The sequence below is a fragment of the Nesoenas mayeri genome, assembly GCF_963082525.1.
Source record: "Nesoenas mayeri genome assembly, chromosome: 3".
In the NCBI taxonomy this organism is placed as follows: domain Eukaryota; kingdom Metazoa; phylum Chordata; class Aves; order Columbiformes; family Columbidae; genus Nesoenas; species Nesoenas mayeri.
Window position 1 is genome coordinate 22,222,563 of NC_137544.1, and position 27,407 is coordinate 22,249,969.

Genomic DNA, 27,407 nt, shown 5'->3' on the forward strand with positions numbered 1-27,407 from the left:
ATTGTAGAAAATTTCTTCCTCATGTCTAGCCTGTATCTACCCTCTTCCAGTTTAAAACTATTACTCCTCCTCCTGTTGTAACAGGCCCTGCTAAAAAGTCTTTCCCCATCTTCGTTATAGGCCTCTTTTAAGTACAGAAAGGCCGCAATAAGGTCTCTTTGGAGCCTTCTCTTCTCCAGGATGAACAACCTCAACTCTCTCAGCCAGTCCTCACAGGAGGTGTGCGTAAGCCAGGTGCCAGAGTGAAAGAATATTTAACTTCTTCAGTATCAAGAGAGAAAAGTGAAGTCACGGTCACAAGTGAGAGATGTGAGCAAGCAGAAAATACCATGTTGCTTTCTAGCTGTTGGAATGCAGTCTAATCAGTGCTAAAAAGCTGTGGGAAACTAGAGGCAATCCAATGGCGACTGAGTCTCTTACAGGCTTTTTGCAAGTTCCTGCTGAATGTGAACCAACTGTCAATTTCCAAAGGTTACACCGTGGTCAAATCAAGGAACTTTTGCAGGCATGAGGTTCACCTTCCTGACAAGTGCTGAGCCTCTGCTACGAAATTTCACCTAAAATGAAAAGTGAACAGCCTGAGAGCCTGTTTGTTGGGGAACACAGTCAGCATGGTGTGTTTGGACCAAGTGGTTAGTTTTACAAAAATACCAGGGAATAACTTAATTAAGTTACCGTTATCTACACGCTGCCATTTCTTACTTCTGTCTAGTGCCTTGCGCGCTTAAGTAAGGAGCTGGGTAGATTATAACTCCTTAGAAATAAAGGGATTGAAAAGGCAAGTGTATCTCCTCAGAGAAATTTTTGGAGTGTATCAAGGTTAAATAACAAGCACACATATGCCTGACTGTTTGCTTTGATTTTTGTAACCTTTGTACCTTTGTAAGTTATCAAATTTTATAATGCATAAAAATATTCTGAGATAGTTTTTTTTTTTTTAACTGAAAAGTTTTGTGTATTTCAAGGTACTCAAGAATTTGTAAATGTGGAAAAATTCAGGGAGTTCTGGTTGAAGGAAGGTGGGTCTATGCAGTCCCAAGTGTCTTTTTGCAATCCAGACTACATGAGTAAAACAGAAATGTTTTCTGCACATTGAAATAAGAACAAGCAGCTCCTGCCAGTCTGCTTTAGGTTCTCTTGCATGAATATTTTTTGCAGTAAATAATAATTATATATTTTCCATCCAAAGTATCGTACACTTATTTTCTTCATTGACCAGTGTTAGGTAGTGATGTCGTAAAAGTGACTACAAATGTTTATCATTTAGAAAAAAAAGAAAATTTGGCATTCAGTGAATATACAAGATAGATTACACTCTAGAGGTGCCCCCTCACCACAATTAAAAAAAAAACAAAAAATAATGTGTTGAAAGGAACGTGACTGTTAGACGGAGAAAAGAAAAATAGTTTTCCTTTCCAAGAACATGCATATTTACCACGTCTTGCAGTCTTTAGAAAATTCTTTGTCATAGTCTTTCAAATATAATAGATGCATTTCTTTTTTTTGTTCCATAGTTCCCTGCTAACTTTAATTAAACAGGAAAGGACTGCCACTGATTGCAGGGGTGACATGGGTGACATTCTTAATTTTACAGAAGCCTTACTTTTGTTTTCTAAATATGTTTTTCAAACCTTAAAACATAACATAAAATATTCACATTTCTTGCATGCAGTATGCCTATCATCCAGGCCTTACAGGTTTGTTGTTACTGTGCTCCAGATGGCTGAGCTGTTCCTGCTTGGTGTTCTCTTTCTTCTTTTGTCATGACTTTCCATGGAAGAAGCTCAGTTGACTTCTTCAGGATCATCTCTGATTTAGGCAATTGCAAGGCAGGACGGACTTTTGGGATGCTTTTAGCCTTTTGCATTCAAAATGCAATTGATAGTAAGTGCAGAGCTGTTTTGTCTTACTTCTTTATCTCTAAAATAAAATGTTGAAGAAAACTATTAATGAAGATTCACTAGCTTAATCTGGGCTTTGAAATTAATGTAACTTTTAAACTTGTAACTCTTTAGCTGTATGACACGGAACTATAAATAGTTTAAGGATATGAATGGGAAAGCAGATAATGCCAAGAATGCTTTGCAATTGGCAAAGCAACCAAAAATTGTTTAAATTTGCTTATGCCCCAGCAAGTCTCTGTAAACACAGCCTAAATTAGCTTGTTTTTGAAGTAAGTCATTTCACCAAATAGCATAGCACAGAAAAAAGCCATAAATCCTTGCGTTGTGCTAACAATTATGAGAGTGTATATTCATTGTGCTAATCCTAAATTCGCACTTTCACACTTACTTTAACTTCAAGGCGATTTTTCCAGTATATCAGCTTTTTTTATTTTTTGTGCTTTAAAACTCCAAATAGAAGTGTTTAGAAATCAAGTAATTTCCCTGAAGCATTTGCAAAGCAAATGCTGCAGAATGGTATTGGCATAAGATGAAAAAATTTAATTGGTTATTGTATTCTCATTGCTCTGGTTGGCATGTGTAAAGTTAAGGGTGTGAGTAGTGGTGAAAGGGCAAAATGGATTTTTAGTAACTAATTGAATTATTTGAAGTAATTCCAGGCAGACTCATAATGCGAAGCGTTCTGTGATTATTTCTTTGGCAAAAAAAAAATACTGCATTTTTAAATCATGTGAAAAAAAATGAGTTGTCCTCTGTGTGGCTGGGGAGGGGGGTGCCTTTGGAAATCCCCACCCCACCCCCAGAGATTTTCTCTGCAAGCACAGTTGCCTGGAAATGCACTTTTTTGTTTGATCCTTTTGATTTACAGTTAAAGGGTTGGAGGAACTGGGGCTTTTTTAATGAGCATGAAATTTTGCAAGATCTGTGGTGGTTTTCTGTAGCCAGATTCAGCCCAAGTGTTAACTGTGCTGTGTGTCATCCTAATTTATTGTAGCACTTCCCAAGTGCTTTCGTCTGGGTGTGTGTTCTTTTGACATAACACAAACAACTGTAGAAAAAGTATGTATTTTCAAAACTATAGTTATTCAAGATTTTTTTTTTGTATGATATAATCTGTATTTATCTGCAGCGCTGAGCAGCTCTTCAGTTGAAGCAAAAAGCCCTTCACCCTGTCTTTATTTTTGTTATTAAAATACTTTTTCCATCAAATGAAACAGTATGCCATTGAGATTAAAAGCTTAAAGAAGAATATTTTTATTAAGTATGAGACTGAAGGCATCAGTATGTTTCAAGGGTTAAAGTTTATCTTTATACCTGTAGAATTAAGCAAATTCAGAAGTGATGCAAAGCTGAAATACAGTTTTAAAACTTCCTGCCCTTTCTAAAAGACATGTAATCTGAGAAAGGAATTTATAATTTTTTGGTCTGTTTTGTAATCCTAACCCACTGTCCCATCAGTGATGTGATTTAATGGATCTTTCCAGACCGTAGTGCTCAATTGCAGGGTTCTGCGCCTTATTTATTTCTGATGCAAAGTAAATGTTTCTGAATAAACGCAACAGGGCAGCACTAGCAGCCATAACAGAAAAAAAAAAATAGGGTGGCACCTTCAATATTTTTCTTTTTTTTTTTTTTTTTTTTTTTTAATATGAGTTGAGAAAATCAACTCCTATGTCAAGATTTCTTCCTACAATTGCAAACTATGGGTTGATTGCTTCTTTAGGGGGAAGGGGGGGGCACATGTTGCATCGATTGACCAAAACAGGTTTTGCTTCTGTGTCCTGAGTCACTCCCTTTGCTTTTAGTGTCTCAAATTACCTTTTTTTTTTTTCCTGTGGCAGGTCTTGTCTGTCTCTGACAAATGACATTGTGCTGGACTTGAGTGCCTGGGGAATTGCATCAGTGCAAAAGTGCTGAAGTAGAGAGTTATCAGGCATCTGATACCCGAGTTACTTTATATGCCCTAAGGAAGCATCTAGACCCAGAAGCTCCCTAATGCAGCAGCCCCAGAGGTGCCTGCTGCTCCCGCGATGTTTCCCTGCATGGCTCAGGGATTTCTTAAGCACACACGCTTTTTCTTTTGCTGGTGACTAGAACTGAGCTCCAGTGAGCAGGTGGGTTCATGGCTCTCAGCCTCACTCCAGCAATGCCCCAGTTTCCCGAGTGACCTAATCCTGCAAAAATTATCAACTCATTGCAGTAACCTCTTCTTTCCCCTCCTTCCACCACATCAAGTGCAGACAGAGCTACTTCATGTATTTGAAGTGGTTGCTGCTGTGGTTCACTTACATAGCACAGGAGATGAGTGGTGGATAGTAGTGTATGTGCACAAAAACTTGTGGTTTCATGGCAGTCACCTGCTTGTGACTGCCATCTACATCCTGACTGCCCATCCTGCATCACTAACCAATGTGTCACACACTTGTAATCACAAAATCCCCTCTACTTAGTATTTCACAGGTTTGTGCTTTCCTAATTTGATGTACACAGGTATACTGAAAACATAAACTGAAAAAAAAATCCCAGAAATAGAACACCCCCACCAGCCACGTTTTCCTTCTTTTCCACGTTACTGTCAAGCAGCAAGTAGTACAAAGTCTAGTCAGATGGATGCTGAATCGGGAAGAATGCTGTGATTGTCGTGAATCACATGGAAGAGCTCTGCAGGATTTTTGCATCTTTCAGGAAAAAAATATTGCTAATGGACAAAAGCAAAAATGAAAAGCCTTAATCCAAAGGCAGTCTTCTTACAGAAGGATTTTTAAAAAGCATCAAAATTAAATTAAATGTCCTGCTGCCTCAGCCATAAACCATGACAATAAATGCAGGATAACCCCTTTTTTGTTCCCTAAGATTTTTGCAATTAGTTCACTTTTTCTCCTACAGAGAGGCTGCATGAAAGATCTTGTTATTTGTGGCTGTGATAAAATATGCTGGCTCAGCCTGCCTGAAGAAACAGAAGCCTTGGCAGGAATGCTGATTACCATGACAATCTAAGCAGCCTAGAGCTGTGGTTTCTGTGGGTTTTATCATAAAGATACAAAACGTGTCCTGGATGGTAGAAAAGCTGATAATATCCTCATGACTCAGGAGTTCCAATTGTCCTTGCAAGACTTTGTTTTTCATCTTATGTTACCTGAAGAGGGGCAGGGAGAACTCTATCAACTTCACATGTTTTTATAACATATTTGTGTATTTACATATTTATCTCTTTTAGTATATATTTTTTGTGCTATAGTGACATGTTTTTTTTTAAATAACGTTTTCTAAACATTGTGGAACACCTGTGTGAAAGTTAGTTATTGATCATGGGTTTGAGAATGAGCTTATGAGGAAGGTCAGCTGGGCCAAAAACTTTCCACAGATGACGTTTGTGCTTCAAGGGGACCTCTGATAAGAGTTTCTCCTCCAGAAAGTGCAAGAACAGCTAAGGCAGGTTGAGGGAAGGAGGGTGGGAGGGAGGGTTGAAGCCCTTTTGTTTTGGAGAGCGGCAGTGAAGGTTTCTGGGAGCATGGAGGAGGCTGGTGGGTTTGGGCATCCCTCCCTACAGCTGCTCTGGCCATCCCTCTGCTGTGCCGTGTCTCTGATAAAAGTTTTAGATGCTGTAGGCAGGCTTCATGCAGTATGAACGCACAGCAAAAACATCAGTAGATGAAGCAGTGAGGGGGTTAAATCTTTGTGGGTTCTCAAGACTCCTGTGAGTAGGAAAAAGAGTGCAGAGACGGAAACTGTCTGGCACTTCTTCCTGCTCCCCCTCCCCAGCCAAATCTGTGCTGCGGGGTCTTCACAAGCAAAGACAAAAATACCCTTTGCATTCCCGCTTCCCGGCTGTATTAGGATGTAATTATTTCAGTCATTACTACTTCAAAGATAAGAACTAAAAAGCCACCCCTATATCTCCATCCAAGTGTACCTTGTGTGTGGAAACAGGGCTAATAGCGTGTTGTGTAAGGTTGTTGGTGCAAAACTATCCCAGATTGGAGCAGGGAAACCAATCTGCTGGTCACTTGTGATGTGTGTGAAGAATGTTGCTGTCACTGGCATTTTGACACTGTTAAGAAAGAATAGACCTAGAAGTTTGAGTTAGAGAGAAAAAGTGACTTGAAGTTATAAAGTCACAAAGTCCCTGTACAAATAAATTAATCTGTGAACTTTTCTTCTTTGAAGAATCAGCTGCTTAAATGTTTTCCTAAAAATTTTTTAATTTTGTTTCATTATGACAAAAGCAAGGGCATTTGCATTATCAGTTCTTAATTGCTTTCCAAGTAATGTCACTGTTGACACCAAAGGATTAATTGACAATTCCGTGAGGTTATTATCATGTCAAGGAGCCTTTGTTCTGTTCCAGTAACCTAAAAATCTAAGGGTTCATTGTATACGCTTCATTTGTAATGTGAAACATTTACTGGTCCCATGAAACCATTATTAGGAGCAAACAACCAAAAGCATGTCTTTCTGCACAGTTCTAGAACATGAACCAAAAGCCACGGGCACAAATGATGAAGAGGAGGATGAGGGAGAACAGTTTGACTTTGACAGTGGAGACGAGATACCAGAAGCAGACAGGCAAGCCCTTGTGCCACCTCCTCCTGGTCCTGGAAACAGCACAGAGCACCAAGAGGCTCATGCCGTAGGTAAGTCAGCCTGGTGTGCTGTGTCTCCACTAGGCTAAAGAGCCAAGACTCGTTATTGGATGACTTTTCATGACAATACAATAAAAATACTTAAAAAAGAAGTTTGCAGGGCAATACTGTACACGTGTTTTGAATATTCCTACTAGTTACACCCATGGTAGGTTTGACAAGGTCCTCACATGTAATTCCTGTGAGGTTTCGCATCCAAGTGTGACACCCAAAGCAATGGATTGGTCTCAGTCACAGTTCCATGCTAAAGGAAAACTTTATGCTCTTGCAGCTCTACTGCTGTGTGGATGGCTTGAGATAAGTTGCTTTCACAGCCAAGCTTACTGGTTGCTGATCTTAAGATGATGTGAATAAAAATAAACAGAGCCTGAATGTGTGATATATATAGATATATATTTTTTTTTGTAATAAACAGAAGTTTTATTTTATTAAACTTTAAAACATTTGTTACAACACATGCAGGCGTTCCCAGTGCTGAGGTGTAGTCTGGAAATGGGTACATTCTGTTCAAGTGTACAACAGCTGATTTTGCTGACTTTGATCCTATTTCCTTTTGTATGCGGAGTTGTTGTGTTCATGGCAGTAAAAGATGGGTAACTCATTGGGTGACTACGCAGTTTGACAACCTGAAACTTAAACACCACCTTTCACTGAAAATCTGTTGCTCACTGACCCTTTTGTGAAGTAGTACTTACAGCTCAAAAACTTTAGATTGCTTTAGAGGAGCCTTTGGTTCTGCTGTACCTCAGCTGTACCTCAGCTTGTCTCAAGAAGTAACAGAAACAGAAAATAATTTATTTTCAAAGAGGAAAACCTTGCAAGTTCTTTCTCCTTTTCTTATAGGATACTTTCAGGACCATTCTTTCAGGATTTTTTCTTTCCTCATGACTATTCCTAAAATTTTTCTTGTATTTGTGTTTTGAAGTTCAAATTAATGTAGAATCCAGATTTTAACCTTCAGGGTTTAAAGCTGTTTATGACAAGCAAAAGAGGACCCTGGCTATTGTCAGAAATCCTCCTATTCAGGATTAAGGATCCAGTTATTGTTTTTCTATAAGCATCCTTGTAACCCAGTTTTTTTTCTTCTGTTGCATTCCTCATCTGTAAAATGGGGAGGATAGCACTACTGTGTGGGAAATTTATGAGTCATAGATTGTAAGCAACTTCTATAGTAAGGAGCCTTGTCAGTGTTTAGGATATTTGCAGACAGCAATATTAAGCAGCTTGAATGGGTATGAAAAATAAGACTTTGGGGTTTTTTTGTTTAATTTCTCAGCTAAAGGGACTGATAATTTAGAAAACAGTGAGAAGCTACGAACATTGGAACCTGCTGCAGAAGCCACTCCGGCCAAAGTAAATCCCTACTCAGTCATAAATATTTCACCAATTCAAGACAAGGATCCGTCTTCATCACCAGAACTAAGTCCTCAAGATGAATGTGCAAGTCCGAACTTGCCTGTTGGATATTCTGTTCCTGTCCCCTGTGGTTATGCTGTGCCATCTAATTTACCTTTGATAATGCCAGCATACTCCAGTCCTGTCATAATACGCAGTGTTTCTGTAGATGAAGAAGGTACTGTATTTACACACCTTACTTTATTTGAAGGGGAATCCTTGTTTAACTTCAGGTACCTGTGCTGTTTTGTAAATGCTTGTGCAGCTGTCAGCCTGGACTGCAGGAGATTTTGTGTCGAAATAGAAAAAGAATTCTATCCTGCAGAATGACCTAAGATTTCTTGTGACTGTGCTTGCTGTGCTGGGATTGAGATACTGAAGTAAAGATGTGTAAGAAAAAAACAAATGTATGCAGTCAGTTCTTTTTCAGTCCTTCTTAAAGTTGGTGACACTTGAACTTTATTTTGTGGCACTATATTACAACATGTAGTACAAGGGAGGACTCCTGTCTTATCTTGCCATTAAGAGTGATTAATACTAATTCGCTTTTAGTGTCTTGAAATCATTTCCAGAGCCATAGTTCAGTATTCAAGCCAAATATTTTTTTTCTCATACCTTATCATGCTTTATCTATGTCCTTTGTTCTTTAGTACAATTTTAAGACAGAAGAGGAAACTTGAAAGGGAAATAACTATAGATTATTACAGAAACAGGAACAATCCCCCATTTTGTAACTAGAATTGGCAAAGCGGACAACTTAAAGTCAAGTGAGCAGAAGGAACAGAAAGCTCCCCATATTCTGCCTTTTTTGTCTTTCTTATAATTTGAATATATTGTTCTTCAGCTAGGCAGCGATGCTACTGTAATTCCATGTACTGTGATACTTTTTTTTGCAGCCTTTGCTGTCTGACACCATTAGGAATATTGGCAAGTAAAAGCAAATGCATTCATGGGGTTGTTACTACCTGTAGAGGAATATAGGTTTGAGAGACTAGAATTAAATGCATCAGACATTGTAATTTCCTCTTAAACAGCTCTTATAACAAATTGCTGTCTCTGAATTCTTTCATTTGCAAAATAGATAGTGTGAAGAAACTTCTAGTTTTTCAGGCATGTTTGTTTGAGAATAAAAACGTTGTGTAGAAGTAGATAATTCATTAGTAATGAACTAGTAAAATAAGTTTTTTATGCTAAAATGTACTGTTTGAATCACACTGATGTTTTATTGTTTTATTCCAAGCATTTTTCTGATATTTTTTTTTTTTTTGTACTTAGCAGGTACACAGTCAGCAACTGAAGAATGTCATTGTAATTCTGGAAACTCAGAGGAGCCTCAAAATAGGTGATTTCCAGCTCAGGATGTTTTAATCTTCTGTAAAACATTAATTTCTAAGGGGGCTTACGTTTAATCAATCAAATATTTTATTTTTCTACTGTGACACTTTGATGTTTGTTTATTTTAATTTTCTTAACTCCTTAACTCTGGTTGCCTACCAAAATCAGCACTGGCTGAGGTATTGCATCTATAACCATGCGTGGCATTTTTGAAGGAACCTAGGTTTAATTTCTATAGAGTCACAGCAATGTCAGCTGCAACAAGCTGCTGGAGATCTCATAGCCTGGCCTGCTGCTTTCAGCAGAACTGCTGCCAACACGCCGTGAAATCAGCCATGGCCTTGGTAGATGGACTTTGCAAATATCAAAGGATGGAGATGCTGCAGCTTTCCCTGCCGTACAACCCTTTGGTGAATTCTTTTTCCCTAATGTCCAAACCAAATACTCCAATATACAGTTTGTTGACCATTCCCCCTTGTGTATCATTGGCACAGGAAAAGAAAAAAAGCAAACCCCAAAACAAACCAGAAAAAACAAACCAACCAAAACCTTCCACCACCTCCATAGCTGCTGTATCTTTCAGATAGTTGGAACTGCTTTTGCATCACCCCATGGCATCCTTTTCACCAGACTAAATAAGCTCCATATCTTCTGCCTCTTTCCTTGTAGGCCATGTGCTTTAGTTTATGAATTCAATTTCTGCACGTCTCTCTAGAGGTGTTTTCTGTTTCTTCAACCCCTCTAGAAGAGGGGCATTGGGAATCCAGAACTGGACACGCTGCTGCAGGTTCAGCCTCACCAGCACCAACCAGAGGAGAACAGTCTTGACAAGCTCAATAGCTCCTGATGTAGCCCAGAATATCTTTACTCGTATTTACAGTGAAAGAACAGGTCTCAATTCACTGCTTTCTAAGAGAGTGTTTCTGTGTTCTGGTAGAAGAATCCAAAAGCAAAATATTTCTTGAGTCTGAACGGAAGTGTTTTCAATGTCTTGACTAAAATTGTCAGACTGTTAAACAGATTAATTATCTCCCGATTACATACTGAAGCAGTGTTTGTTGAGTAATCGGCAACCTCAGAGTGTGAACTGGAAGACAGCAAGATACTTATTATGTTCACAGTTATTTAAAAACATTGTGGTGTATCTTTTAATGCTTTTGTTTTATGGCCTTTTTTTCAAGTGAAGATAACCAGGCCAAGAGAGAGGATGATGCTCTGGCCAAGTGGGTTGCAGATCCTGCAAATACAGCGTGGATGGAAAGTAAGTATCAGTGAGCACCGAAGCACAACTATAGAAGAAGGTCAGTTTAGAAGTTGTGATCACCAATGTGTGTTTATCTATACACACGTGTATATATATATATATATACACATATTTTACAGGAATGTCCATGTTCACTTCTATTGTATTTTTTTAAGACATGTTCCAGAACCAAGTTATACCAGTAAAATTTTTCAGTAGCATAACAAAATTGTGTATTTTAAAGCAAAATTAACATACAGTTTTCCATGGGGTGCTTTTTGGAGTCTATGGAATCACTTGTCACTGTCTTAAGGAAATAGTTTGGCTCCATCAATACATGTCCAGTGGAAATTTGCTCATGTTCAGAGTCTGCTCTGTGGCTGTATATGAAATTGTTCTTCTCATGCAGTAATTGCCAAATAAGTTGGAGAAGGTGGAAGAGAACAAATTGCCACTTTTTCTTAGTTTGTGTCCTTGGCTGGCAGCTGCATTTTACACCAGAACAGAGACCAAGTGGTTTGAGGACAGGTAATCCTGCCTGTTCTCAGCTGTTTCCATGGGGCTGGAGGTTCATCTTATATGTCACTTGAAGTGACTGAAGAATTTGCATCCTTATCCTGCCTCTTAATGTAAAACAATGATCATTACATTATTTAGTTTTGTTCTTTTAAAAAAAAAGTCTATTAAGCTTCTCTGCAGCCATTTAGTAAGGCAATGAGCAGCCTCTGACAATCACAGAACATACCATAGCACTGTAAAAAGAAGAGAGAAATGTTGGCTGTTGAATTGAATTTCGATTTTCAGGCTGCCAAAGGTTTGCATAAACAGTGCAGATAAAACCGTGAAAATACCTTATACTGTTTTTGTGCATTATTGCATTATTTGAATGATGATTAGATGTACTAGCAAAATGTTAGTGGAGAATGAATCATATTTCCATCTTATTCATATGTGCCAATATAACCAAAATAAGGATATTTTGCTTGGAAGGAACCTACAATGATCATCTAATCAATATGCCTGACCACTCCAGGACTGACCAAAAGCTGAAGCATGTTATTAAGGGCATTATCCAAATGCCTCTTAAACACTGTGTGTTGGTTACATTAACATTTTAGGGCGTTTCTCATTTTTTTCTTCTGTTTTGCTTTTAGACCCAGATGAAGTAATTTATGATGATGTGCCAAGAGAAAATTCAGACTCTGAACCAGGTTTGAGGTCTTCGTAATACAGACCATATTGAAAACAATGTGATGTGGAATTATATGCATGTATACTTAATAAATATGTTCATTAAGTACCTAAAATAGATGAAAATGTAAAACACTGTGTCAGTAATTGGTAGGTCTTAAAAACTTCAGAGTTAAACTAACTCTTGAAAAATACTTTATCTCAGCAGGTCTTCTAGACAGCTCTTTCAGAAAGCTGAATTCTGCTGTATTCTGTAGATATTGTCCCAAATGCTCAAGTATTCTGTATATTAGAGAATTACAGTGTTGGACGTTGTAGCTTTAGTGATCTAAACTAGGCAAGGTAGGTAGGAAAAGGGTTTTTTAAATAGTTAAGTAATGTATTATAATGCATCATTATCATGGTTATGCAGAGAACTCCTCTGTTCTTGAAAGTCCCCCTTCAACATAAAAGCACTTGATGTAAAAGATGGAAGAGGAGATTCAGAGCGGCTGTTTACCATCCTGATTGCGACTCTACAGAAATATTTTGTTTAAGCTTTGTGGAGTGGTCCAGCTCCTGATGACGTGACCATGTTTGGAAGGGACAGAACAGATCTTTCAGTAGTTGCTGGAGCCAAGGTTTTACCTGTACTATGGTGGAGCTGGGGCTCAGGAAGCTTATTTCAATGAGTTCTTCACTCAGATTTGTTTTGCAGTTTTTGGTTATAGTGGAGACAGTGCTTAAAGCTTGGTTGCTACTGACTGATTTTTGTGTTTGAGTGGATTAGCCTATTAGAAACTTGGCATTTACTCGTCACGGGGCTCAGGGGATGTAGATGTTTGATAGTGAAGTTGTTAATGATTTGAGAAAACACTTAAGCTTTCTTGGGTGAAAACCACATTTATCTTTAAAGCTCTAACATTTTCATTTCTTGTCCATGGTGGTGCACAGGCGAGGTGTTTTACAAATTATTACTGCAATTTGTTTCATTTATTATTTGAAAGTATGATTTTGCATTCATGACTTGAATGCTTTTATTACTGGAAGGTTCCTCAGAGGACTGTGCTGCTCTGGGCACTGTGGCTGCTCAGTCAGGAAACATGTACACCAAGGCCAGGAGGATGAGCTGGGGAGGAATGTGGGACATGGAGCAAAGCTCTGCTGAGCATTTTGGTCAGAATTTTCAGTTTAACCCAGAAGATACTAACTAAAGTTTTGGCTTTCTGTTTTTTTTTTTCCCAGAGACATTGAAAGTTTCATCTTTGTACATTCATGATTTTGATGTTTATTTATTGTGCATTTTGTCAGGGAGACACCACTGTTCCAAAAAAATTTGTAGCCAGGGCTCAGTCTACATCAGCACAGGGACAAGATACGTCCACCAAATCACTGGGTATAGCCTGCTCCGATACTAGTATTGCAAACTTTTGACTTCTTATATAAGTCTTGACTTATTTTGGCTATGATGATTCTCTTAAATTATTTGCTGTGCTAGATTTCCACTAAAATGTCTTCTTCAGTAAGTGTATTTTAAGGACAATCTCAATATGTATGGAGATTTAAAAAAAATAATTGTTAAAATTTTATTCTTCCAAATTAGAGGACATTCCTTGGTCTTAATTCTAAATAATTTAATTAATGATAATATTAAAATTTTATTATTGGTCACAATGTAGTTTTTAAATCACAGAATCCAGGGTTTAGGCGGATGTGTAAAACACATCAGCTTTTCTTTCGAGTACCTATTTTTTCTCAATTTAAATAAAACTTCAATCTTAAAAATGAAAGCACAGCTTCTGATTACTGAATTTAGCATGAGACAGCTTTAAATGAAGCATTGCAACCCCTGACAATAGGGATCCCTGGCAGAAGTGTCCACACTTCTCTACTTGTAATGACGAATGATGCTGCATGTAGAGTGCATGCTTGTTTCCTGAGAAGTAATTGGCACTAAAAAAATATCCATTTTGTTTTGAATCAGTTTGTCTTAATTGACATCTGTGCTAATGAAAAGAGCTGTGTCTTTAACAGGTGATACTTTGGTCAGTCTTTGCAATATAGCTTTTTATATCTTGAAAAGGTTAGTACTTCAAGTTCTTAGATTAGATTATGGGCAAGGTAACCTGCAAATATGACTGATGGAATTGCAAGAATGACAAGTCATAATATTATAGTGTAATATGTTTCTTGCTACTTTGGTCTTATCTGTTCTGCTTGATGCAGTGATATTTTTGTTTGATTCTTGTAATGTTTTAGCATTTGTCATTTGGGCTGCTGATGAAGATGTTCCTAGGGACAAATGGCAAGCTTGCAAATGGCAGGATGCATCTTCTCAGTGCAGATGTGTGTTCACAGCTACAGTTTGAATTTCCTTTGAATTTCTTCTAAAATGTGTTGTAGGTTTTGGACAAAACAGTGTAGTTTGAGTAGGGCATGTTTTTAAAAGAATCGGGACAGTGTATCCATAACACTGTCCTCCTTTAGTTCTCTGCTTCAACAAATTCAACCTACTTTGGCTGTTTGAATACAGAATTTAATTCACATTTTAGAATGTTCATACAATAGTCTAAACAGTTCTTTATAGTATGTTCTGAAAAAGTTTTTTGGTGCCTAAACAAACAGAAATTTCAGTGTAGCTTTTTTATTTTGTTTTAATTCTTGCAGAAGAAATGATTTATGATGACGTTGAAAATGGTGATGATGGTGGAAACAGCTCACTGGAATATGGGTGGAGTTCAAGTGAGTTTGAAAGCTATGAAGAACAGAGTGATTCTGAGTGTAAAAATGGAATTCCCAGCTCTTTTTTGCGAGGCAACCACAAGAGACACGTATGTATCCTGTGGTGCTGCTCAGTCACTGAGGTTATCCTGATTTCCGGCATTTGCCTTTCTCACCTGTGTTCCCTTCTCCTCAATCCAGTTTCGAATGCCAACAGCCTCTTTTTAAAGGAAACATGAATCAGTGTGCGAGTGACAGTCCAGAACAAAATGTGACAAGGAAAAGATGGAAATATTAAACAAAAGCCTCTTAAAAAAGAGAAATAAATTGGATAAAAGTGTAATTAAAAATTAGATTGTTTTTGCTTGTGGGTGGTTCCTCACCTTTTCTTCTTTTGCAGCTGCTGGATTAGTGTAAGTGGTAAATGAGCGTGGAAAATAATGTGAAGAACAAATGGGGGTAAGCCTGACAAGACTTGAAGTTTTGGGATCCATCAGATGCTCAGAAGTCACAAAACAGTTTGCCAACGTTCCCTACCTGTCTGTCTTAGATCTGTAGCACTTTGGTTGTTTGCAGGTGACTGACCTTTAAAAAACCAAACAAAACAAAACATTTTTGTGATCAAAGAGAAGTCTGTACTATTTATTAAGGAAGGAATAGGGGTGGTGTGATAAAAAGGATGCATCTGTGAGACACCTCTGGTGCAGTATCTTTGGCTACATGTGTTCCACGGGAGGCAGGGAGACCCTGGCAGTGTGGGTGCTACCCTTGCTGCATCTCTCTGCACACCGGAGGAGCCCCAGATGCCCGTGCTCCTGCTGCTTCAGCTCCTCTCCTGCCCTCCTGGCCTTTCTGCAAGAGGGGCGTCTTGCCTGGGACCTGAGCAGCCTCCTGCTGCTGGTGTCCAGCTCTGGGTGTTTGGAGGATGGAGGCGTTGAGCAGGGAGGACAAGCTGGGCTGGGCTCAGTGCCCAGAGTCACTGCCCAATCCTCATGGCCCCAGGTGTGTGCTGGCTGGGGACAGACACCCAAGAACCACTTCACAGCTGTGTGCCGTTACCTGCCCAGCACCCGTGGCTGGAGGATGCAGGGTAGTGGCCAGGGTGTTCTTCGGTGGGACTCTCATCTTCATTTTGCAGGTTTCTTACCTTGATGAGAATAAAAGCCTCACTGTCTGTGTTTCCCTCCAGTACACATTATCTGCTTTCCCCTCACCTCCATCTTTGCTGCCTGTTCTTTGGAAATCGGGGAGTGAGCCATTAACTGCAAGACTTGAGCCCACCCAAATCAGCACTTAGTAAGCCAAGAGCTCATCATCTGGTTTTGTTTTAGTTTTGTCCTGACCAGAACAAGTTTAAGCTATTGCAGCTGTTTCTTTCTGGGGAGTTTTTTAACTGGACTAAGAAAACAGGTGTGTGGTTTTTTTGTTGTGTTTTGTGATTTTGTTTGTTTTTGTGTGGTGTGGGTTTTTTTGTTTGTTTTTTTAATACCTTTGTAACAGGCTTGGAAATAACTTGGCATGTAAGTTGTAACATGCCTGCTGGTTTGTTCTTTTATTTTAATCTTTTCCTGTTATCTGTAGCTTCAGCTTTGGTCATAGTCATAGGAATTGATTTTCACATGTGCACAAGGCAAGGTTTAAAGCCATTTTAAAAATGCGTATAAGTATACTTTGATCTGTCACAAGAAACTATGGGCAGTGGATTGAGCGTGACAGTGTCAAGATGAGATACAGAGTGTCTGAGCAAGAGATGGAGGAGTGGTGGGAGGAGAGGCCTATGCTCCAGGGTCCTGCCCTGCAGCCGGCTCTCCCAGGCTTGTAACAAAAGATTTGGAGGATTCCCTTGTGAGGGTGAGGAGGCTGGGAACATATTAGTTGGTGGATGGTGAAGTCAGAGAGGCTGCAGTACCTGGATGGTTGCTGGGAGGTGGAGAAGTCAAAGAGAAGGGGTTTGGCAGAGCATGAGGAAAGACAGAAACTTAAGGATTGCTGAGAAACCACTGTGCTTCATACCTATTCTCTGTATCCATTCCTTGCACTTTTGCTTCTCCTCAGGTCTCATGATGGATGTTACAGTATTTTCCCAGCACATCTCCTCCTATAGTCTTTCAGAGCCTATGAGGGACTTTCTTTTTTTGTTATTTTTTCTGTCCGTTGACAAATACAGAAAGGTTGGAGGTAGGATTTTTAACTGAAGTGCTGTCATGACTTCCCTCAAAGTCACTTTTTTACTATGACTTCTGATTATTTTTTTAAATTTTAAAATGAGAAGCCTTTTGTGTTATTAAATGTTTCTAGTTTGTGAAGCAGATGCTTTCCTAATTATACTGCTGTAATGCCAGAATCATTGTGTTGGAGGTAATCACATCCTGACCCAGCTGAGTGGAGCTAAATGCCAGACCTGCCCCTTTGTTTTCAACTCAGTAGGCCTGCCCTTTCCTGATGCTTTCATCTCTTGCCAAATAACTCTGTTCATATCAAGCTGAGGGTTTTTCCATTGGACTTCTACTATAGGGCATACAAAATTTTTAAAATGTTTTAATTTTTCTTTTCTTTCTAGTTACATGTTAGCCTCTTTTATCTGGCTTTCTCAAAATGTTTAACAAATGTTAATTGGTATTCCAGAGCATTTCTCCGGGACAATTTCCTTACTTTTCAAATGGATATAGTAATGTACAAGATGGTGACACCCATGGTCATGCAATGAGGCTGTGACAGAACTGAGGAAACTGTGCTTCCCTATTCTCCTGAACTTGGGAATTCCAGGGCTGTGCCTCCTCCGCTGTCAGTGTCTCCTTGCCCAACTCACTGGCACTATTCATCTTGATGATCTTGGGTGCCAATGACCTCTGTGGGTTTTTCAGTGTTTGAGAATGTTTCTGATTCACCTTTTTAAAGGATAGTCAGAAATATATTTGCTAGGGTTTGTGTTCCACCAGATGATCCCCTTGGGTAAAGCTGATCCATTTTTTCCTTATGTTTTGTAAGACGTCATAATTAATACACACTTATCTTAGACTAAGTGACTTTGTCCTTCTTCACATACTTGCCAGCATAGTGTGAAGGCGCCTGGTTGAGTTTCAGGAGTGCAGCAGTGTGCAGGGGTGATAGTCTATTCGTTCCCCTAAATGATAATGTTCCTTCAGTTGTCTCTGTATCAATAGGTAGAATGGGCAACGTGCATGATATACACAAGTACTTTAGCATGGAGTTTGCACTACAGGCTTTTTGAAAAGATTGTGTCTTTTTGTACACTGTAGCTTTCTCATGACCTAACGCGTTTAAAGGAGCATTATGAAAAAAAGATGAAAGATTTGATGGCAAACACTGTGGGAGCAGTAGAGATTCAGCAACTAAAGCAAAAACATGAGCTGAAGGTAGTGTAGTTGATTTTTGTGACTAGCTATGTTTAAATGATTGCTTTTCCAACACAGATAATGATGTCTTTTTTCTTTCGATAATAACTTGAAAAAGTGGACAATAATTTGTATGCAATTAATGCTAAATGTGCTGAATTATTATGAAGTTTGTCATAAAAGTGCTTAGTTGAGGACCTTTCCTCATGCTTATTTTTAACAGTAACAATTTCAGAAGGTGAGATGGGGCATCATCCTGCCCTGCTGATGGGTGCCCTTGTCCCTGAGGCTGAGCCAGGTGTGCAGCCCTGGGAGCTCTGCAGGGCTGGCCTGGCCCTGGTCCCCCAGTCATGCGGGGTCAGGCTGTGGCTGTGGGGATCTCCATGCTCTGCTTTTGAATGGAGCCAGTATAAAGACGCTGTGTTTTTGCTAAAAACTTCAGCTCAAACCCAGAAATTGCCTTGTTGCAGCAAGACAGCTTTGTTTGTGTTCTAATGTCGCTGATGATGTCAGCACAGCTCTGACAGTAGTGGGGATTTTTTGACTTCATGACATGTTGGGAAATCAAAAATACAAAGCATATTTTTTAATAAAGATTTCCTAGCAAAACAACACTTTTTTATTTTGAAGTTTCTTTTTTGTTGTGGTAGTGTACTATAAAATTATGCAAATTTTAATTAAATCAATTTATTTCTTCAATTAATTAAATTATTAGTTGTGACATTTTCTACAAAACGGTGTTTATTTAAGAGCATAGTTAATATAAACCTGAGCCTAGGGGATTATCTTTGGGTCAGAAATACTTTGATAGAGTTAGCCCAACACTGGAAGATGGGCAAGAAACCCTGGCTCTTAGTGACCTGTTTATAGTATTTATTTGTTATATAACATGAAGCTGAACACTTGAGATTATTTTGAGTTCAGATGTTTGCAGAAGGGTTCTCAAGCATTTCTGCTACTTCAGGCTCGCATACAATATTGGCATGAAGTAGGTCCCTTTCTCTAGGTTTGATTTTATTAGGAAAAAGTACAGATGCTTAGATCTGAGCTTTGATGGAGCTGTGTACTTGCTGTATACTCCTTTGACTTTAGGCTATATTTATAGCCTAAACTACTTGACAGTGTTCTTTTTAAAGATATTTTGATCAAAAGTATTCTGCATGTTCAGCTCAAACTTTTTCCTATTATTCACTGAACATGTAGACTGTATTTTTTATCTTACAGATGCAAAAGCTGATGAGAGCTGCTAGAGAAGGTACCAAAGATGGGCTTGAAAAGACAAAAGCAGCTGTGAAAAAGGGTCGTTCTTTCATTAGAACAAAATCTTTTATTTCTCAAGGTATGTACAAATTATACTGTGTTTGTTACTCTCTTTAGTAGCTACTGAGAAAGGAAGTGAATGGCATAGCAGGTTTTTGTACTGGGAGCTGAGTACTGGATACATGAAATCAACTTTTTATAGCAAGAAAGTATGGTATAATCACTTCAGAAGACATTATTGTCAATGCATCTGGAGTAGTTTTAGGTTTGGGGCAAGAACCTGAGTAACCTGAGAAACCTGATGACCACAGAGAAGGCTCCACTTAACAACAACAAAAAGCCCTCCAAACAGTGTCATAGATGCCATCTAGGTATTGGTATACAGGAATATGGCAATTATGTTAAGGGACCAAATCTGTCCAGTTTCCTCCATTAAGTAACTCTGTCTGTCTGGGAAGTCTGCTGTTATGATATGCTTTTCAGTGATGTGATAGCTGACTGTTTAAAGTTTTCTGTGGCAAGGGATAACAAATACTTTCTGTGCTTAAGAGTGGTAGTAGGGGAAGAGACTTCTGCTTTATCACAATTTGGTGATTTTTGATAAAATCTGAGTTTATATTGGGGAAACAAAATATGGTCTAAAATCAAAAAGCTAAAAGTAATTGTATTCTTTCTCTAGTTAAGTACAAGTATCAGCCTTCTGTCTTGAGCCTCAGCAGCAGTCCACAGTTAATTTTTGCAAGAGGCAGGAGGTATTAATTGACTACAAACTTATTTATTTTTCAGGATAAGTCTGAGAGGCAATATGCCTTTCTGCTCAAGTTTCCACCCAGCTAATTGAATGGTTGTAACTTCAGACATTACAGAACTACAATTTTAAGAAGCTAAAGCCACAAGACTGGAACACGACATTTTTAGTGAGCAAGCTAATGTAAAGCTGCATCCTGTCTGTAAGGACCAGGATGCATCTCACATCCCTGTAAAGGCTTCTGACTGCTTCTGGACCTCACAGACAGAAGATATAAAGTTACTTGCACAAATTTGAGTGATCAAAAATGTGTCTTTAACTTATTGCTGTTGCACAGGAGAAAATTACCTCCTTCAGCAGGGCAGTCTTACAGTGGACGTGGCATTCTTGCTTTTGTTTCTAGAGGTTAGGTGGCAGACACAGGATATCTGTGGATGGTTTCATCCCTTAGCTGCTTACCAGATCAGTAGGAAGCTGGTTACAAATTTGTCAAATAAACTAATGAATTTCTTCCAGCCAGCAGACCTGCTCCCCTTACTTCTCTTTTTGCTCTAAGACACAGTTTCTCATATTGGTTCTTTTTTGATCTCTCCTCTGCTTGAGTCTGGCTGCCTGCTGCCACCTATCACTGCACTTTGGTGATGCTTTTCGCATAAAATTAGTATGTAAAGAGCAATGCAGAATCCTGTACTCTCATTTCTGATGAAAACCAATGTTTTGATACATTTGGCTTCTTATTTTATTTCAGTTATGGGAGAGTGTACGGGGTTTTTTAAAGTTGAATCCTGTTATTTGGTGTGTTTAATTTCTTCTCAAAGGTCATTTATTTAAAAGCTATTGGCCCTGGAGCCACAGTACTTTATTCTGGGTTGTCATGTCCTGCACTCTGGGCAGCCCTGTTCTCCCGGCAGTGAAGAGAGAGTAGAGGTCAAGCAAAAGATGCATAGGCTGTCTTCTGTGGTGTGGATTTTAGGATTTTGAGATACCTTTGAAAGATGTCCTGTATTAGAGCGCCTGTCAGTGGTGGTATTTGTAATTTCATAGGTAATATAGAAGAGTTGGGAAATTTGTTTTGTTTGACAAGGGAAAATAAGACTGCTGTGTAATTACTGGATAATAGGATCTTCATGTTGTTGGTTTGTTGGTTTTTTTTTTCCTACTTTCTATATATGTGTTGTAAGAAGTTGACATTTTGGCTATTCAATTACTTGCAGATCATAGATCATCGTGTCTGGAAGAAGAAGAGCTCAGTTTATTTATTGATGTGGACTGTATGCATACAGAAGCAATTATGACTCCTATGCCTGAAGGATTATCACAGCAGCAGGTAATAGGCTTTTGGAAATATGGTCTTCTGTCTCTTCCGTTTCTCCTTCAGCTTCACCTCAGTGGCTCCCAGGTGCTTTGCACTTCAAACATATTGATGCTTAACATCAAATTCAGAACTGTATAAGTAGTTTTTTGAAAACTGGTGTGTGTGGATATAGTTGCATAAGTCCTGAATTCAGCCAGAGATGCAAAATTGTGTTGCATTGTAAAATAATATATAATAATTATATTGTTTCACTACCTGAACACTTAAACTAAATGTAATGGGTCTGAGTGAAGAAGAAAACAGTATAAATATTTTTATTGAGCCAGAAGACATTGCTCCAGGTGCTCCAGGATTTCTATTTTAAATATAGAGAATATCCTGTATGGTCTCTGAATCTTAAGACTTTTCCTGATTAAAAAACAAACAAACTTGTCCCAAATAAATTCAAGTCTACAGAAGGAATATATTTTGCTGTTTTCCATGTTAACCTGTATAGTCACTGTGGAAACCACTTAAAGAAACAGTGAAATCAGCATCAGTTAGAAATTTGGGCTGCAAATAAATCCTGTGGGTTCATGTTACTGTATTGTTACAACAAGTAATAACTATATGAAATTTTGTACCTTCTTGTGGTGTCAAGTCATCTTAGCCAGTACCTTCAGAAAATGAGTAAAAAAGAAATCACTTTAAGGGTCAGTTGTGGAGAATGGTATAAGATTTTTGGTTTGCTTGGTGAGGCTTATTTTTGTGATGTGTTTAGCACAGTGAAGTGCTAATCTTGTAACAATGCAACTACCAAACTGTGTTATGTTACTGTAAGATTTCATTATACTGTAAACTCTTGGCATCAATCTGAATGCTGTCTTTTCCTGCTTTCCAAACAGAGGGTCGAGAGTTTGTGTGTGTTTGTGGGTTTTTTTGTTTGGTTGGCCTTGGTTTTGGTGGGAGGGGGTGGTGTTTTTTTTAGGTAGTTTAAAAAAAAGTACCCTCTTTTGGAAAAAGAGAATGGTCTTAGTTTGGAGCAAACTAGTAATCATTGTGTGGGTCATGATGTATGTTGCTTATCGACTCAGGAGGAGCTGCCCAAGCGGGCAGGAATGGAGGTAGGAAAGCCAAATCTCAGCTGGAGCTGGTCAGGTGTGAAGGGCAAAAATGAAAGGTTTCTTACAGGGCTGTTGGCAGCAAAAAGAAAGCTAAGAAAAACACGAGTCTGGGGCTTGATGAGGCAGGGACTTCGTGACAAAGGGTGATGTCTTTGCCTCAGCTTTTACTGGTGACATTTGTCCTCAGGCCTCCAAAGGTGGTCTTTGGTCCTGAGGTCCTGAGACCAGAGGCAGGTCCTGCTGGGGTGAGGCAGGACCTGAAGTTAGGAGGTACTGAGGCCAGCTGGACATACAGGTGTCAATGGGACCAGAGGGGATGGATTTAAGGATGCAGAGGGTAAGGCCTTTCTCTGTTGTCTGGAAAAAGTAAATGTCACACTATCATCCTCAAGATGAGCAAGAAGGAGGATCCAGGCTGGCCTCATCTCAGTGCCCGAGAAGCTGGTGGAGCAGATCTTCCTGGGAGCTATGTCTGTGTTCAGAAGGACAGGAGGGTGATTGGGAACAGTCAGCATAGAGGGACCAGAGTCCATTTGTGCCTGGCCAGCCTGAGTCCTTTGGAGATGACTCGCTGAGGGATGCAGCAGAGGATATCATTTACCTCTGGTTTAGGAAGGCTTTCAGCAGCTTCCTGAAGCACCCATGTAGCTGCATAGGTGAGATACCATTTATATGGGTAGACTAGAAGGTGGGTGGTAAACAGGTGGGTACACCGTGCTCAGATGGCTGTAGTCCATGGTACAAAGTTCAGCGGGTGGCCAGTGTTAGTGGTGTCCCTCAGGAGTGGATACACATCCCATGGTGTTTAGTGCCTATATTAATGATCTGAATGCATGCTGCAGTGCAGGTTTGGAGGCAATACCAAATTGGAGAGGTGCAGCAGGCCACGTGTGGGAGGGTGGGGCTGCTGGTCAGCGTGGCTTTGGTGGGCTGAGGGTGGGCAGCTCCACAGAGGCCAAGCCAAGTGGTGGCTCTGGGACGGAGTCATCCAGTGCCATGGAGCAGCCCTGGGCATCTCGCTGGAGGGGTGAGGGCCAGGGGCCCCTGCTCACCCCACGGCTCTGAGCGGACGAGCTGTACACATGAATATGCTTGTTTTAAACACCAGGTGGCACGACAGCTTTTGTTTAAACCTGCTGCCTGCTTAAATACTGTGTCCTGCCTTGGGTCTTGGTTGCGATAGCTTTTGCTTTGTTTTAACACTGGGACCTGAATTCTTAGGGTGAGTTGTTTATGTTTGTATGCTACTGTTACTAGCAAAAATGTGAACATAAATGTAAGACTTGCATACAAGTCTCTCATAAATTGTGTGTATCTATTGCAATAGCCCGTAGGCACTATTAAGTATCTATTTGTGTATTATAGAGGGTGAAAAAAACTTTTTCTACAGATGTTTATTCTTTTCAGAAGAATTAACTGTGACTAACAGTGGAGTTAGTATCCTTTACCAGAGCAGCTGATACATAATACCTAATAAGACACTGCTAAATCCATTCTAAACTCGTATTAGACACAACTAATTTTACTATATGTATCTTTAAGGGAGGCCTCAGATAATTTTGAAGTCTTCCTTTGAAATGCCAGTACTTGAAAGAAAATCCTTGCATAACTTGCGTTTAACTTAATAATGCAAAATACAAGTGTGGAGAATTAAAGAAGGCCGTGGGCATCAGGAGCAGAAAGAATCAAGTCTGAGATTTGAGTTTCATGGCCATTTAGGCTGGCTTAAAATAGCAAAAGAAGCCTTCCCTTGTAGTTGTGGGGAGTGGTTTGATCTTGCCTTTGTGTGGTTTTCTTTCTTAGTCCTGCTTTTGAAATCCCTGGGATGAGCTGGATTAGGCGATGGATTTGCGTGACAACAAATCCTTAAAACAAGCAAGAAACCTAATCAATAACCATAAGAAGTTTAAATTTTAGCCCAAATGGGTTCCCCAGTCCTTCCTGTCATGTAACCAGCACATGCTTGTTTGTCCTTCGGGTTGCTCCTAATAAATTTATAAAACATTGAAAAAAGAAAAGACTGGTTTTTGAAAACTTGATACGTATTTTGTTGAAGCAAATCACTGAAGTAGCCAACATCATCTATTTCTATTATTGTTGATAATGATACCAAAATTTATACATCTAAAATTAAAAGACAAGTTTCAAAAATAAAGCTTAAAATTGCAACAGTCAATAATGATTATAGATATAGATACAATAGCTATTGTGTTCTTTAAAATAAATAATTTTACAGTAATGGTAAATTTGATTACTTTTTAAGAGGTATGTTATTATTTTATTGCAGTTCCAGTATTGAAATTGCTTTGTGTTTTCTTAATGTGAGAATTTTATCATCAGCATTCCCAACTATGATGAACGTGTTACCAGATTAGAGTTTCAGACAAAACTTTGTTTCTTCAACAGGTTGTGAGAAGGTATATTTTGGGCTCTGTAGTTGACAGTGAGAAGAATTACGTGGATGCTCTCAAAAGAATCCTGGAGGTACCTTAATATGTTTTGCATGTTATAATTTGGAAATTTGAAAAATAGTGAAATCCGTAAAGAATCTGTAGTATGACTCACATAAGTTTTACTAAAGAAGCTTCATGCTAAATGTTGAGAGATTTTGTGTGTATATACTGTTAAATAAGTTGGGGTTTTTTTGTGCTTTTAGAAGACCTTTTCTGCTTGTTTACTAAAATCTTTTTATGTTGTGGTTTTGTTTTGTTTTCCCCACAGCAATATGAGAAGCCCCTTTCAGATATGGAACCAAAATTATTGAGTGAAAGAAAACTCAAAATGGTCTTTTATCGACTTAAGGAAATTCTTCAGTGCCATTCAATGTTTCAGATTGCGCTGGCGAGTCGTGTATCTGAGTGGGACTCTGTTGAAATGATTGGTGATGTCTTTGTTGCTTCAGTAAGCAAATGCACTTGCACGGATAATCTGTTTTTATTTTAGGCTTGTCATTCCATCACCATATCTCTGTCTAACTTGCCTACTTTATTCCCATATTCTCCAATGCCTATGGTGACTGTCAGAGTGTGTTTGTACCATCCTGGTAAGGAAACAGACACCAACACCTGTCTTTGGCTTGGTGGGCAGAGATGAAAGGATTGTGGGCAAAATTTGCAGGCTTTGATCAAGCTCTCAGACATTTAGGTAAACAGTTCATTTTCCTGAGGAAACAGAGATTCACAAATCCACCAAAATTAAGGCGAGATTGAGGCTCAGCAACTCTTAAAAAGTAGGTAGTCATATATAGTATGTTTATTTGGAGTAGAAAAAGCCCACAGTAGGTGATGTCCTGAATTCCTGGATTACAGCTGAGCCTGGGGGCACAGGTGAAGAGTATTTATAAAATACTTTTCCACCCTTAATGGAAGCCCATCTGGTAAAGGACTGAACTAGCCACTGCTTGAAAGAGAAAACAAGAAGTGGCCTTGGTTGATGATAAGGCATTTTTCCCAGTCTGAGAGTGTGGACAGAAAAGGCTGCCTACCTGCTGCTTTGAGTACTTTGTTTTGTTGCCACCCAGCTGCTGGAAGTTATCACGTTTTCATGCCTGCTGTAGGAGAGCTGGGGTCTGTATCTCTGAGTGCTCTGAACCCATTCTAGTCAAAAGGAAATGGTTACTAAAGACTTACTGTTTAAAGCAAACCTGTCTTGTTTTGACGGAAGCACATTAGGTAGCATTAATGACCAGCTCTGCAGATGAGAGGGATAAAATTACTACGGAGGCAATGACCAGCGATCTTACCCCTCACAAGGCTACACAATTTGTCTCCTTTCCTGGTAAACCCTTAGCAGCTGAAGATGGGACATGAAGGCCCTGGGACTTCACTGGTTTGCCAAATGTGGAAGATAGGCAGCAGTGAGATGATCAGCACATCCCAGCAGCTGCTTTGACTCTAGTTGATGCCCTTTAATTGCCCATAGTCCCCAGGCTCTGCCCTCATGTCATAGCCAAGATGAAGCTCTTTCTGTAAATTTACATTTTGCAATTCACAGCTCTTACATCTTTAGGTTTCCAACCTGTCTTCTACAGAAAGGTTATTTTGGGCAACACCAGTATTTCTGTAGATCTAGTACTGACTAGGCCAAGCAAAACCCTTAGCTCCAAGCTGGGCGAGTCCTTAATGGTCAGAGGTTTAGATAGTTATGCTTTTGGGGATCTTCTGTATTTATAGTTAAAGTTTACCCTTTTATGTTTTCAGTTTTCCAAATCTATTGTATTGGACGCGTACAGCGAGTATGTAAACAACTTCAGTACAGCAGTAGGGATTCTCAAGAAGACATGTGCCACCAAACCTGCATTTTTAGACTTCTTGAAGGTGAGTTTGTTCAATTCTAAACCAGCTGGATGTATGATATAAACAAGTTATAAGTTAGGAAGAAATTTGACTGTTGATTCTATATATTGTGTGACTGTTTTAAGGACTTTGGTTTGATGTTTTATGGGTTTGGCACAAAGAAATACCCAGAGAATTCACTTCCACTACTATATGTTCAGAATAATATGATATTATATCTAGGATGTATTTTGAAGTGCAGAGTGGTTTTCTTGTTGTTCAGATCAGTTTGATGGTGTTTGCATGTACTGTACTTGGCAAAATATTGGGATTCTATCAAAGCAGGTGAGTTTCGAATAATAGTTCACCATCTGTGGCCTCTTCTTGTTTGGGTTTTATTTTACTTCTAAATTCTTTATTGTGTTGTGCGGAGCAGCATAACTAGATTTCTGTTCCACAACAGACTTCTAGTATTTTGAAAATCATGTTTCCAATTTGGAGTTAAAATTGAAAATTTTAGTGCAGAATGCATATTACCCTGATGAATATGATGCTTCTGGTGATGTGCATTAAGGGCCTGGTACATGCAGTTGAAGTGCTGTGAATCCCTAGAGATGATACCTTGCAGAGGGTGCACAAAATCCATTGCAAGGCTTTTAGGTTGCCTGTGACGCTGCTGAGAGCCTGGAAGCTCTGCTTGTCCCGTTTCCAGAGAGTCCTGGATTGAGTTGTGCCTCAGAGCTGCCACCCCATCAGGCCTGGTGCAGTGGACCACCAAACACTGAAATTGCATGTCCCAGACAAACTAAACAGAGAAGCCCTTAGGTTGCAGAGAGGATGGTCGCGGGGAAGCTGATTCCTAATCTGTCCCCAGGTTTTAGAATTAACTGACAACAGTTTGGAGCGTAGCCAGCACTACAAAGGGTTATATTATGGAAGC

At 39.2% G+C, this 27,407-nt stretch overlaps 1 protein-coding gene across 4 annotated transcripts in view; it reads left to right on the plus strand.

Annotated features, from left to right (window-relative positions):
* The window catches only part of ARHGEF10 (Rho guanine nucleotide exchange factor 10), a gene marked incomplete at both ends in the record, with an annotated part of 97,522 nt that overhangs the window by 11,233 nt on the left and 58,882 nt on the right, over positions 1-27,407 (plus strand). Inside the window, 12 exons of one of the 4 annotated variants that reach the window (XM_080341829.1) lie at positions 6,368-6,538; positions 7,824-8,120; positions 9,218-9,284; positions 10,459-10,538; positions 11,675-11,731; positions 14,358-14,521; positions 17,672-17,788; positions 18,992-19,106; positions 20,990-21,102; positions 24,600-24,677; positions 24,915-25,094; positions 26,393-26,509. In XM_080341829.1, coding sequence (XP_080197955.1) covers positions 6,368-6,538; positions 7,824-8,120; positions 9,218-9,284; positions 10,459-10,538; positions 11,675-11,731; positions 14,358-14,521; positions 17,672-17,788; positions 18,992-19,106; positions 20,990-21,102; positions 24,600-24,677; positions 24,915-25,094; positions 26,393-26,509 — 1,556 coding nt within the window. The remainder of the gene's footprint in view (positions 1-6,367; positions 6,539-7,823; positions 8,121-9,217; positions 9,285-10,458; positions 10,539-11,674; positions 11,732-14,357; positions 14,522-17,671; positions 17,789-18,991; positions 19,107-20,989; positions 21,103-24,599; positions 24,678-24,914; positions 25,095-26,392; positions 26,510-27,407) is intronic. The other 3 variants (XM_080341830.1, XM_080341831.1, XM_080341832.1) reach the window with 3 other exon arrangements.